General features: G+C 37.8%; 1 protein-coding gene across 1 annotated transcript; it reads left to right on the plus strand.

Annotated features, from left to right (window-relative positions):
• Window positions 1-3,097: 3,097 nt before the first annotated feature.
• On the plus strand, window positions 3,098-5,311 carry LOC107469863 (uncharacterized). The gene is made up of 5 exons (XM_016089245.1): window positions 3,098-3,593; window positions 3,681-3,784; window positions 4,264-4,560; window positions 4,746-4,967; window positions 5,132-5,311. The coding sequence occupies exons 1-5, from the start codon at window positions 3,098-3,100 to the stop codon at window positions 5,309-5,311; spliced, it is 1,299 nt and encodes a 432-aa protein (XP_015944731.1).
• Window positions 5,312-14,936: the final 9,625 nt, after the last annotated feature.

Below are 14,936 nucleotides of genomic sequence, written 5' to 3' on the forward strand. Positions count from 1 at the left end.
CCATAGCTACTTTTTATAAGCGTAGCCTTAGGTCCCTATTTTTTTTGGGTATACTATAGCTACTATATATAAGTGTAGCCTTAGGTCTCTTTTTTTGTATATATATTAATACAACATAATGTATAATAATTCTGCATTTTTATTTAACTGAGTTGAATATTATAAAATAAAAATAAATATATAATTATACTAAATAATTTCTCTAAATAACAAATTATCTGCAAACAATATATATTTACAATGATCCAAAAAATACCAGAATAGAAGTTAATTTTGAATATTCATACATCTCACACTAAATTAAGCATAGCTTTATCAAAATAAGCATGAGATCACTTAGAATTTACTACTAATACTCTACGGAAAACTAAATTAAAATATTATATCCTACATAAATATCTTCTAATAAAAATTATTAGTCAACCATACATATATTCATTCCGAACACTACTCCATCTTAGCCAATAAACCACAATCATAAACAGATTAATCTTCATTATCATCCTCAATATTATCCTGCATAATTATATAGAAAAATAATTAAAAAAATATTTATAATGACATTTGCAATTATAAAAATAAAAAATTAAAATAATTATATTTAACAAGGCAAAAATTCAGATATAAAATATAAATTAATTGTTCAGATATACTTAATTAGTTTTCAACATTGAGACTTTCATGGGGTGTTTCGCCTTTAATTTCCCTAAGGACAAAGCAGTTTAAAATAAACCACTTGATGCATTTTCAAAGAGAAAAAAATGCCAATATAAACCAGGATGCCTTTCTCATCAGTAACTGTCCTCTTTACATTACTGCATCATGATTGTTTGAACTTTTAACGAAGTTCCCATTTCGGACATGCAAATGGACTGGCCATCCTACTTTGGAGTATATTCTATATTTCACTCTCCATATAAATGTTTCCTTATTCTCTTCTCTTCAATTTAAAATAGGAAATAATATCAAAGTTCTAAAACAGGAAAGGAGGAGGAGGGTTGGGTTTAAAACCTTAGGTATCGCTGGTAACTCTGAGACTCTGCAGTTTCAAATACATAAAGATATGACCCCGAAAGCACTAGAAAACATGTTTGCCACGTAGCAACTGAATTCCCAATTCCCTGTAAGATAAGGGCTATTTAGGTTTCTGATTTAACGAAAAAAGTTATTACCTCAAATATAATTCCAAGTACATAAAAAATATGTCAATCGTGTGCATATGCCTCAGATTCAACACATTGAATCTCAAACAAGAACAAACCCCTCTCAATGTATAAAAGAATGCACAGCTTCTAGGACTAGTAGAGATGGATCACTTAAAAGATGGTACAAAAGAAAACTAAAATGGAACATAATGTTGATTACTCATTGAAGCTGGCAAAGTGCAGTTGGAAACTTGAGAAATTCATTTACTTAGAACCATCAAGATTTAGGATAAAAATTCATTCATGTGATTTCACAGGAACAACTTTAGCTCAAACCATGTGGAAAAATAATTCATGATATAGGGATATCATGAATTAAAACATAATCATGTCAAATATTCTTAATAAAATATCTAAAACTACTATTTTTTAGGTTATAATATTGAAATGTGAAGGAAGTAAAACCTGATCAACAATAGTTGACCAATGCATCCCTTGAAGACCCATACTAGGAGGGCATGAACCCAATGAAAACTCCTGCAGCTCGACACTTTCCTACAGAATGATTTCCCTAGTTTAGCACGCACGTATGAAATTTCCAACACCTATTGCTTTCGTTTATGCCAAACACAGAAAAGAATCATAACAAATTGAGAATCAGAAGGCGAAACCCCCAAAATTAGAAAACCTAAAATTAGAACCCAAAATCCCCAAAAATTCACAGAACCAATTGAAAATTGATACATACCTTCTGTATCTCAATTAGCCATTGCAGTTCATCATCACTATCAAAATCATACACACCTTCGAACTACAAAGTGAGAGCGATTTAGAGAATGAGCAAGAAAGAGAGGATACAGAATAGAGAATACTTACCTGGTGACAGAGGATACGACGATGGTGTTGAGCAGTGACAGTGAAGAGATGAGCGGCGACGTAACGGCTTGGAGACGGTGCAGCAGCTCAGCGGCGAGCTCCAATCGACGGCAGCGCCGCGACAGAGCACGAAGGTGGCAATACATCCCTCCTTCCTCCCTTCGAGCTCCTCGGCAGGGGCACAGAAGCCCGACGGTGGTAGAACGGCGACTTAAACAAGCCCTAGCAGTGGTGGTGGAGCTTCAACGGCGACGGAGCACCTCCTTTTTCTCTCCTCCATCGCGTTTCCTCTCATCCTCGAGCTCTCTCTCTCACTGGCGCTCGACGATGACGGCGACGGTGGCGGAGCCCTAGACGGCGTCGTCCTCTCTTTCCTTCCTTCCCTTCTCCTCTCTGATTTCTTCTCTCTTTCGTGTTTGTGTATGTTGAGTGAGGATGAGAGTGTGTGCTGCACTGCTGCGTGAGTGAGGGGGAGGGCCAACAAATTTTTTTACTAAGTGTTTATTGAGGATTCTCATATCATCAGGAGACATTTTAAAAGCGCACCCGAAATAGAATAAATAAGCTACTCTCTAAAAGTGTTCCCTTTGATGAAAAAAGTGTATTTATAGATATTTAGATAAGGCTACGCTTTATAAGTGATTTCTAAAATACTTAAGGCTACACTTTTTAAATGATGCCACAATTGTGTATCCTTTTCTCATATAAAAAGGCAACACGGAGAAAAGCGTAGCCTATTCTATGAATAGGCTATCCACTCAATTTAGTACAGGATAAACCATAAAATTGTGGTTTATCATGAGCCTGAGGGATGGACTAATTGTGCTTTATTGCATACTCTGTGTCTTTTTCTTTCATGCTATTTAGGTTATCTGTTTGATATATGCATAGCATGCTTGTTTGTGAGTGCCTTTTTCAGATAATTGAAGCACTAGGCTTTTGATATTGAGACTGATCACCTTGATATCGAATGTTTGGTGTAGACAGGAACCCTAATGGCTACTCACGGATGATGTCGTACTTGTACACGGGGAGGAACTAAGAATGACCAACCGGCTGGCAACCATGCCGAGTTCATGGCGGCTATGACTAATTTGGCAAATACTATGCAAGCTAACGTTGTTGCGACCATGCAAGCCATGGAAAGGATGGGTCAACCGGCTGGGAACGGTAATGGAAACGAGAACGAAAATGGGAAAGGAGATGGTAATGACTTGGGAGGTTCTTCGATGACTTTGGCTTCATTTCTCAAGGTTCATCCACCAACTTTTAGGGGTTCGACCAACTCCACTGAAGCGGACAATTGGTTTCGAGCTATGGAGCGTGCACTACAGGCTCAGCATGTCTCAGCTAACCAATATGTAGAGTTTGTGGCCTATCAACTGTTAGGAGAGGCACAACATTGGTTGCAAGGAGAGTGCCAATTACTGCGACTTCCGAATGTAGAGATTCCTTGGGACATGTTTCAAATAGCGTTCTATAGGAAGTATTTTCCAGAATCAGTGAGAGAAGCTAAGGAGTTAAAGCTTATGCATCTAAAGCAAGGCTTGTTGTCTGTGGCCAATTACACTAGTTAGTTCGAGGAACTCTGTAGACTCTCTAGGGTATGTCAAGGTGCCCCAGATTTTTATGAGAGTTAAAAATGTTGAAAATATCAAGGAGGTTTGAGGGATACCATTATGACTGCTATGGCACCTTTGGAGATTAGGGTATTTTCTGAGCTTGTGAACAAAGCAAAGGTGGTGGAGGATTGTGCTAAGAAGGTGACATTGGCTAGAGATAACTGAGGAGGAAACAATGCTAGAGGCCGAGACAAGTACTTTCAGCCAAAAGGTCCGAACTTCAAGAGGGGAGGATATGTCCTTTAAGGTCAAGGAAACATTAGGAGACCCACTTTTGATCAGTATCACTAGGCGAGAGGAAGAGATAATCAGAGTAAGACATCTCCGAATTTAACTTGTGATCATTGTGGATATTTTCATCCGAATGACTCATGCAAGTTGGGTATTGGAGGTTGCTTCAATTGCGGATTGCCTAGTCACATGGCAAGGGATTGTACTCGTGGGAGGAACTCGAATGCAGGTTGAAATCAACATCAAGGAAGAGTGTTTAATTTGCTGTGAACACCAATGATATTGCTAAGGCAGATCCTTTGATGAGATGTAACTGTTTATTTGGTGATAAAATATTGGTTGTATTGTATGATACTGGGGCTTCGCATTCTTTCATTCCATTTGATAAGGTTGAAGAACTAAGATTGAAAATGTCAGAATTAGCTTTTGACTTGCATGTGTATACCCCATATCAAACGGTTGTGACAAAGTTAGGTTGTAGGCAAGTATCTTTCAAGCTTGAGTATAGAGAGTTTGTTCATGATTTGATTTGTTTGCCAATGGTTGGGTTGAAGATAACTTTGGGATTTGATTGGTTATCAAAGAATCGGGTTTTGTTGGATTGCTTTGAGGGATCAATTCGGTTTTTGCCGAAATGGAAAGGTGGAGCAGTGGTAGCTGAGGGTTATTACCTTAACTCTGTGTTGGTGAACTGTAGTGGAGAAGAGTGTCAGGGTTATATATTGTAGGCTGCGAATGCATTAGGTGATGAACGGAGATTAGATCAAATTCCGGTAGTTAGAGACTTTTCCAAAGTATTTCCTGAAGATATTCTCGAATTTCTGCCTCAAAGGGAAATTGAATTTGTAATTGACTTGGTCCCGGGAGCCAGACCAGTGTCGATTTTGCTGTACCGAATGGCTTCGATAGAGTTTGCAGAATTAAAGACTCAGTTGGAACAGCTTACGGGGGAGCAACGATTTTATTGGTAAAGAAGAAAGATGGGGGAATGCGACTTTGCATGGATTATCGGCAATTAAACAAAGTGACTGTGAAGAACAAGTATACGTTTCCTAAGATAGATGACTTAATGGATCAGTTGCAAAGAGCTGGGGTATTTTAAAAAATTGATGTAAGATTCGGTTACCATTAGATAAGGGTAAAGGAGGATGATATTCCAAAAACCGTGTTAAGAACGTGGTGTGGACACTACGAGTTTGTGGTGATGTTCTTTGGGTTGACAAATGCACATGCTATGTTCATGGATTACATGAACAGAGTATTTGTCCCTTTTTGGATAAGTTTCTGGTGGTATTCATAGATGACATTCTGGTTTACTCTAAAACGGCGAAGGAGCAAAAAGAGCATCTGAGGATTGTACTGCAAGTTTTGAAGGAGCAAAAATTGTATGCTAAGTTGTCCAAATGCGAATTCTGGAAGGAGAAAGAAAGTTCTTAAGTCACGTGGTGAGTAAAAGAGGGATGGCGGTCGATCCTTCTAAAGTGGAAGCGGTGACGATCGGATTTTCTATCGGTGAAGAATTTATAAAAATAAGTTTGCGTTGTACGTATAGTTTCTAAACCAACAGAAAATCCTTTCATGCAAAAGTTTTGGTTGTCACTTAAGCAAACCCAATAAAAGTTATAAACTGAAGTATTCAAACCTTGGGTCGTCTTCTCAAGGAATTGCAGGGAGGTGTGTTTATTATTGGTTATGAAAAATAATACTTTTGGGTTTTTGAAATAAGGAGCAAGTAGTTTGAATGACAAGAAAAATAAAATAATAATAATAAAATCTATTGGCAAGGTATGAGAATTGGAAATCCTATCCTAGTTATCCTTGTCAGATGTGATGAGAATTGTTTATTGCTCCCACTTAGTTAACCCTTACTAAATAAAGAAAACTCAAATGGACCAATCAATTTGATCCTCAAGTCCTAGTCAATTCCTATGGAAAGACTAGCTTGGAGATATCCAAATTAATCAGCAACTACCAATTTCAATCACTACTTTATTTTGACAACTCAAGCGTTACCAATTACTCAACCAAAGCCAAAAGGGAAAAATCTAACTTAAAACATCAATGGATAACAAATGATAGAAGAAGTAATAAGTCTAAAATACTTCAAATTGAATTAATAAATATATCAAATATAACATGGGAGTTCATAAATTAAATTGGGAAAATAAATAAAAGGAACATTGAACCTGTGATGAAGAAGAAATAATCCTAAATCCTAAAACTAAGAGAAATCCTAATTCCTAAAACCTAAGAGAGAGGAAAGAACCTCTCTCTCTCTAAAAACTATATCTAAATTATGAAAAGTGAATTATGAGTCGTCCCCCTTCATTCCTCCACTTTGTGGTCTTTAATATGTGTTTTCTGGCCTTGAAACTGGGCCGAAAATAGCCCAGATTTCGCTGGGGGCGAAATCTGCCACGCTGATTTTCATCACTGCGACGCATTCGTGTGGAGCACGCATTTGCATCGTCTAGCTGTACGGCCACTATGACAAATTATATATCAAATCGAAGCCCTGAACATTAGCTTTTCAACGCAACTAGAACCGCGTCATTTGGACTTCTGTGGCTCAAGTTATGACCGTTTGAATGTGAAGAGGTCTGGTTGGACAGCTTAGCAATTTCTTCAAGTTCTTGTATTCCTTCTACATTTGCATGCTTCCTTTCCATCCTCTAAGCCATTCCTCCTCTGTAATCTCTGAAATCACTTAACACATATATCACGACATCGAATGGTAATAAGAGAGGATTAAACATAGCAAAATTAAAGTCCAAAGAAGCATGTTTTCAATCATAGCACAAAATCCGGAAAGAAAAAGTAAAACCATGCAAATAGTATGAATAAGTGGGTAAAGAGTTGATAAAAACCACTCAATTGAGTACAAGATAAACCATGAAATAGTGGTTTATCAAGCAGTGATGGAATGGGAGAGGCCGACGATGGTAACAGAGGTTAGAAGCTTCTTGGGATTGGTAGGGTATTATAAAAAATTTATCGAGGAATTTTCTCAAATTGCATTACCAATGACTAAGTTATGGAAGGAGGTACCATTCATATGGACATCGAAGTGTGAGGAGAGCTTTCAAGCCTTAAAGGAGAAATTAACTTTAGTGCCTGTTTTTATTTTGCCGGATGTTGGAAGTTTGAGACAAGAGTTGCTGTCGAAAGCTCATAGCAATGGATTCTCCATTCATCCAGGTAGTACGAAGATGTATCATAATTTAAAGAAGATGTTTTGGTAGCCTGGGATGAAGAGTGATGTAGCCACACTTGTATCTAAATGTCTAACATGTCAAAAGGTGAAGATAAAATACCAAAGGCCATCAGAAATGTTACAACCACTTGAGATTCCTCAGGGGAAGTGAGAAGAAATTGCAATGGATTTTGTCATCGGTTTACCGAGAACTAGGTCGGGATTCGATACGGTTTGGGTGATCATGGATTGCTTAACCAAGTCCGCTCACTTTCTGCTTATCCGAGTGAATTACTCTTTAGAGGAATTGGCAAGGTTGTACATCAAGGAGATTGTAAGGTTGAACGGGGTACCATCGAGCATAGTGTTGGACCGCGATCCCCGATTCACATTAAGATTTTGGGGAGCTTTCCAAAAAAGGGCTTTTGGTACGAGACTATGTCTTAGCACTGCGTATCATCCACAGATAGATGGACAGTCAAAAAGGACTATTCAGACATTGGAGGATATGCTAAGGGCATGTGTCTTAGATCAAGCAGGAAGTTGGGAACGTTACATGCCATTGGTGGAGTTTGCGTATAACAACAGCTTTCGTGCGGGTATTGGAATGGCTCTATATGAGGCTTTGTATGAACGAAAGTGTCAGTCTCCTTTGTGTTGGTATGAAGCCAGTGAATCAAGTGTGCTGGGGCTGGATCTGGTAGCCAAAACCACTGAAAAGGTTAAACAGATTAGAGCTAGAATCTTGACTGCACAGAGGCCACAGAAAAATTATGCGGATAGCAGAAGGAAACCATTGAAATTTGAAGTGAACGAGCATGTATTTCTTAGGGTTACTCCAACAACTAGGATTGGAATGGTGATTAAGTTGAAGTAGTTGAATCTGAGGTATATAGGTCTGTTTGAGAGTTTGAGACGAGTCGGGCCGGTGGCATATCAAGTAGCTTTGCTACCACATTTGTCTAACTTACATGATGTATTCCACGTGTCACAACTCCGTAAGTACACGTCAGATGCGGCTCATGTGTTAGAGCCCAAATCGATTGAAATTAGCCGATAGTACCGGCTTAAATCTGTTCGGTACTGGGTGAGATCAGTAAAAATAGTAGAAAAACTTAAAAATTAGTTAAAGTTGAAAACCTTGCGCTAATTCTAAAGGTTCGGCCCGAAATTGGTGCAAACGGGCCAAAGACGCTAATGGGTTGGACCGAGCCCAATTTGGACCCAAGTCCAATTTGGGCCCAACACATAGATACCCTTAAGTGAGGTCATTTCAGCCTCATAACCCTTCATAACTAAAAATAACAGCTGCATGAGTTGAGAGAAGAAAAGGGGCAAAGTTACTATTCATCCTCCACTTCCGGTGGTCATAACTCGAGCTACGGTGCTCCGATTTGCGTGTCGTTTGTGGCTACACAAAGTTCTTGCTGAGCCCGTTAGTTTCATCTAACCAAAGTGGTAAGAATCTCAAAAATCCATTCCCATTTTTCTGCCCTTGTGAAATTCAAATTTACGGTTTTGGTTTTGAGTGAAATTTTGTGTTTTGGTTGTTTAGGTACTAACTATTAGTGAGGAATTGTTGGGTTCTATCCCAAATTTTAGTAGATAAGGTAAAGTTTCTCAAAAAATCTTGTAGTTTGGTATATTGGGAATATTAGGTTTTAATTTTTATGAAATATATGATGTTAGTTTCAGCATTGGTGCTTGTTGGAAGCATTTGAATTGGAATTGGTGGCTTGATTTTTGTTGAAAGCTTGGTTTGGACTCAAATTTGAGTGTTGTGCATATTGAGAATCAGCCAAGGTATGGTTTGGTTTCCTCTATGTAATATGTAATATTTCTGGAAACTTAGGCTAGTGGACCATAGGATAGGTTTTAATTGTTGATAGTGGATTATGATTATTGATGCTTGTGATGATTTTGGTGAATTGTGATGTTGGATTTTGGTGTTTTTGATTTTTGATATTGAAGTTACATAATGATAACTTTGAGGAGTGATAAATGGATTATGATGCTTGTTAATATTGATGAATGTTGAGGACTGTTGAATTTATGTTGAATTGTTAATTATTGAATACTAGTGATGTGTAAGTAGGAATCTTTAGATGAAAATGATGAAAATGCATATTGGTAGGTCATGGAATGAATTGAAAGATATATGAACATAATTTAGGTACATTGGACTATTTTGGTTGTAGGATAATTGGTTTTGATTGTGAATTTTGGAAATTTGAGAACCTAACTAACTTTTGTTAAAAATAAGTTTTTGGTGAACTTTGACAGATCATAACTTGAGTTTCTATTTTTGAAATTGGTTGGAATTTATTTTAAATTAAAGATGATTCCAAGAGCTTTAAATTGATATAAAGTTTGATGAAAATGGATTTTTGTTGAGGAAGTTATGAACGTTTAAAGTTTGGTGTTTAAAACTGAATTCTGCAACTTTACAAAATTTTCAAAATCTAGAGGGGCATGCGTACGCGGGTAACCCCATACGCGAGCGTGTGATTCTGCCAAGCCCTCATGCGTACACGGCCTATGCATGCGTACGCGAGATGGGCCAAAATGCATGAATGCGTACACGACCCCATGACCTGGTATGCGGGCGATCATTGCTGCCTTGCCCCCTCACGTACGTGGCACACGAGTGCGTACGCAACATGGGGAATTTCAACAACCACGTGTACGCGGCATTATGCATGCGTACGCGGATGCCCTGTTTTGCTGAAAATTTGTTTTTTCTCGTTTTCAAGGTTCTCTAGCTTTCCAAACATTCTTTAAGTACTGTTTAGGAATACTATCTAGTATTTAGGTACTAATACTCCTAAGGATGAGTTTGTGACTTTATTTAGTGAATTTCTGTATGAATATAGAAGATGGAGACTTAGGTTTCTGGAGAACTGTGGATGGATTAGTTGTGTGGGTTGGAAGAGTACTTATGTTGAGGATGAGCATGAGCTATGAAACTGAGAATTGATCATTTTTGTAATGAGTCTGGGACTCGAGGATAAATAATGAATTAATAAATACTGAAAGTGATCTCTGAGAAATATGGATATACTGTTATTACTGGTATTGTTGAGATGATATGCGCCTGGCAAGGACAGTTGGTTAATCCCACTTGTCGAGGTCACAGCGGCGGCTTAAGTGTGGTAGTTAGTCCCGCTTACATTGAGATGTAAGGTCTGTGACTGAGTATCCCGCTCACATCATTTCGAAATCACAAGAGTGTGTTGAGTACCATATTCCTAGACCGTGTGCCGGGCACAATATCCCTGGGGCTTTCCACTTATATTCGTGACCGAAAGGTGAAATTTTCATGGGAATGTGTCGGGTTGGCAGTTGAACCGACAATGTGATATCACAGCCAAATAGGACAGGCATTCATCATGTGCATATTCTATATGTTTGTTTGCTTTGCCGACTTTCATTGTTTGCCTAATTGTATAACATGTCTAATTGCTTCTTGCTTTACTTGCGATACATGATTGTAGTTATGCTTTACTTGTATGAATTAATTGTATTTTCTACTGGGATTGAGGAGGTTCAAAAGGCGGTGGCAATGGGATCCAAGGAGGTTAGGCTGGTAAAGGCTATGGGACAACGGTGAATTGATAGTTTAGAAATCCCCTAAGTTAGTTAACCTGTTTAAGGGTTTGTGTATATGTTTTATAAGATTGAATATTTATGGTTGATATGAAGTTCTAGGATTGCCTCTGGCATCTCAGAATCTTATATCTTACATTACTGGGCACTGTTACCATACTGAGAACCTCCGGTTCTCATACCATATTCTGTTGTTATTTTTTAGATGCAGATCGTAACCCACCTCGGTGGGTTACGTGATGGTGACAGAGTGAAGGATCTTTATCATATTTTGGAGTCTTTTGGATATTTTGTTTAGTACTCTCACTTTTGTATTTATATTTGCCTTAGAGGCCAACTTTGAGAGAGATATGATGTATTCTATTTTAACTTTCAAAACTCTGTATGTCTGTATATAACTAGTCGGCCTAAACTCCGCGAGTTGAGGCTAGTATCTTATGATTATTATACTTTGTATATACATATGCATTATTATCTTGTATCTATACCTTGTACCTTTATGCTTTTAGCTTCATGTGAACGTCTTGCGCTTTTGAAAATCTATTTTGAGCTTATTTCTTCATCGGGCATCTAGAATTATCATTCCTTCTATATATACTTATGTATAAGCATTAGGATTGTCATGACTTCGGATTAACTAGGGTAATTAGGGTGTTACAGGCTGGGTGGATATGATAGCCAAGTCTTCCTTGGCCTTAAGGATTAATTTCATACCATGGGCCCCTACATAGCAACCTTTGATAAGTGTAGGGTCAAAGATGCTCATATTAATATCCAGTGGTCAAACACTGGTATGATATTCTTTGAAGCTAACATTCATTTGCTCGACATTGCAGCGGGCTATCATCAGCTTCAATTTCTTCAATCTTTCCATCCTCATCCAATAGCACCAATTTTGTATGCAGAGTTGAGGGAATTTCCCCTATACCATGGACCAAATCTCTTTGCAAAAGCATATTAAAAGTTGTCTTAGTAAGTACCACTATAAACACTGTTGGTTGTTCCACGCTTCCGACTTTAACCCTAAGTGGGATCATTCTCAGGACAGTTGTCGACTTATCATTGAATCCAATGACAGCTAAGTTTGTCTTAACCAAATCCTCGACTGTTTTTTGAAATAATGGGAGCATACTTTCAGCTAGCAAATTAATTGCTGCCCTCCATCTACCGAAATGCAATTAATCTCCAATCCTTCGACTTTTGCGTTAATATGCAATGGTTGAAGGTGACCTTTGATGGTCTTATCATGCCTTTCAAATAACCCCTCCTTAATCTTGCTATTTTTGACAAATCAGCATTCGTCACCTGGAACTATATCATCACAGATTCACAGTCTCCTTCTAGACAATTCCATGGCCTTTCAGGATTGCCCTGAAAGTTGAAAGGGAGAACAGAAACTGTGGCAACATACTCAAAACCAGTTTCTCCAAACCTCACATCTAGATCATCCTCAAAACCAGAGTTGAAGGTTTTTTCCAGCACCTCTTCTTCTTCTTTTTCTTTGGGGATCGACTTGATAGCCAATATCTCCTTCGACTCTTCCGACACCTTGTCTCTTTTCTGTTCTTGCTTCTGAGGTGACTTACTTTTATTGGTCAATTTTGGACATGGCCCTTGTGCATCGGCATAAGCATTTTGTGTTTGGGCCACAACTCTTGGAATGAAGGGAGATATTTTTGGAAAATTACGTCGATACCTTCCTCGATCATTGCCCCCTCTACTTGCTCCTCATCTGGAGCCTCCTGTTTTTTGGGCTCTAGCCCAATTTCCAAAATCACCTCTAGGAAAATTGGAATTGAATTTTCTAGAGTAGTTTGAGGAATTATTCTGTACCCATTTGTTGTTTGATACATTGGATGGAGGAACTCTAGTTCAACTCTACACCCTCGGAGTTTCTGGTCGACTGTTACCAATGTGCGCATGTGCTATTTGACAGGAGCAGCTACAACCTCTCAACCTTTAGTCCCATATTTCAGTCGAGCTTGTCTTAATTCTTCTTGATGAACACACTCTCTATTCTTTTTATATGAGTTGAAAGCCTTTGCAGCTGAAGTGTCGAGCAAGGCACTATACCGAGTACATATAGCTACATTTCCTTCCTCCTCCCTTTGTCTTAACAAAATATCTAACAGATCTTCTCCCGCCTTTTGATAAATAGACCTTTCTACTTCAAACATGTCCAGCTTGAATGGCTCATCTTTCATTATAGGCTCGCCAAAATCCATATTAACTATAAACACCACTTCGTCTGTTTCAGCGAAATTCGATGTGAGTTGGAAGGGATCGGAATCCACCTTCGTTACAGGCTTATCAGCAAACTTAAGTTGACCTTCGTCAATAGCCTTTTGTATCAAGTCCTTGAAACGAACACAATTGCTAGTATAATGTTCAAAAGCTTGATGAAATTTGCAAAACTTTTTATTCCTAATTTCAGAAACAGATGGCATTGTTTTCCCTTCAGTGAGCACAAGTTATTTATATTTTAACAACATATCAAAGATCTATTCAGCTTTTTCTAGATCGAAAGAAAATTCTTTTCTTCTGACAAAGGAGTCTTATTTTTTGCCGGATTAAGAGATCGACATACATAAGGAGGCCTGTCATTTAATTCTGCAACAAACGTAGATTCATTGTTTGACTCTTCCTCACCCATGCAGTGGACATAGTTAACCTTTTTGTTAAAAAAGACCTTTCTTTTGTTCGACTTTAGCTCCTCTTTTCTATATTCAAATTTTTAATTTGATATACTTTATCAGCCAACAGAATTAAGTTTAGGAATTGTTGATTTACTAATTTTTTTCGAATATTGAAACCAATCCATTGATAGCCATCTTAACTATCTCAGGTTCACGAATAGATGTGAAATATTTATTTCTCATATTCTTGAACCGTATAAGATAGTCATCGATTGACTCAGTATTTTCTCTCTTCACTATGAATAAGTCGGACAAAGTCACTTTCATTTCTTCCCTAAAGAATTGATCATGAAAACTTCTTTCTAATTGAACCTAACTATGGAAAATAAAGTAAAAGCATTCTTTGTTAGGGAAGAAGGAAAATGCCTCATTTTCAGATATTCATTATTGGCCAACTCGCCTATTTCAACTGAATATCAAGCAATGTGCTCTACAGTCGATTCTCCATTTTTTTCCAGTAAACTTTGTAAGAGATTTAAAAGTTTTGACTCCCGTAGAGGTTTAAAATTGGGCTTGTGAGTATGGTGGTTGAGGGCTATATTGAGGAGGGGGTTCATAGGTGTATGGTGGTGGTTGTTGATTGTCACGAAGAGGTCCACCATAACCATTGTCTTGCCATGCATCATGGCATGGTTGTTGCTCATAGTACATTGGAGGTGGTTGTTGCCAAGAGGGTTGATCAAATCCTTGTGGCCCCTCCCATCTCTGACTGTCCCATCCTTGATGCAAGCCTTCATTGTAATCTCCACTTCCTACAATATAATTGTAACCACACTCATAGCCAAAGGGATGAGAATTCATGGTAGCAAGAGAAAATAAAAACAAATACTAACAAAAACTAATGGAAATAAACTCCTAAAACTAGCAAAAACTAACAAAGAATCAAAAGGCAAACATATTCCCAATATTCACAATAACCAATAATAAGGCACACATTTGCAATTCACCGGCAACGGTGCCAAAAATTGATGGAGGAAATATGTCGGTAAAGATTTTCAGAAAAATATCACGTTGCAAGTATATTTCTAAACCGACAATTAAACCTCAATCAATATTTAAATTGTTTGTCACTTGAGCAAACCCAATAAAATTAACCGAAGTATTTAAACCTCAGGTCGTGTCTTAAGGAATTGCAGGAAAGTGTTTATTATTGGTTATGATAAAGTATATTTTTGGGTTTTGTGATAAAAGACAAGTAACGTAAATAACAAGGAAATAAAATAGCAACTAAGAAAAGGTCTAACAAGGATTGAGAATTGGAATTTCTATCCTTATTATCATAATCAATTGTGATGGTAATTGCCTTTTGCTCTCACTCAATTAACCTCTAACAATAAAGGAAAGTCAAGTGAGCAAAATCAACTTAAGTTCACAAGTCCAAATCAAAGACTAGATTTAGTGAAGCCTAAGCCAACTAGCAATTTTCAAACGCCAACTTCCTACCCTATTCTAGTGTTAAACGCCAGAAACAGGATAGAAGCTACAGTTAAACGCCCAAACTGGTATAAAAACTGGCGTTTAACTCCAAGAAAAGTCTCTACATATGAAAGCTTCAATGCTCAGCCCA

The sequence above is a fragment of the Arachis duranensis genome, chromosome 10 (assembly GCF_000817695.3).
Source record: "Arachis duranensis cultivar V14167 chromosome 10, aradu.V14167.gnm2.J7QH, whole genome shotgun sequence".
Lineage (NCBI taxonomy): Eukaryota > Viridiplantae > Streptophyta > Magnoliopsida > Fabales > Fabaceae > Arachis > Arachis duranensis.

Bases quoted from the DNA above. Each gene is read 5' to 3' on its own strand.
- LOC107469863 (XM_016089245.1), top strand. From the start codon at position 3,098: ATGGCGGCTATGACTAATTTGGCAAATACTATGCAAGCTAACGTTGTT. The intron at 3,594-3,680 runs GTTAGTTCGAGG...GAAAATATCAAG, and splicing joins GTCTGTGGCCAATTACACTA to GAGGTTTGAGGGATACCATT. The intron at 3,785-4,263 runs GTGACATTGGCT...CCATTTGATAAG, and splicing joins TGGAGGATTGTGCTAAGAAG to GTTGAAGAACTAAGATTGAA.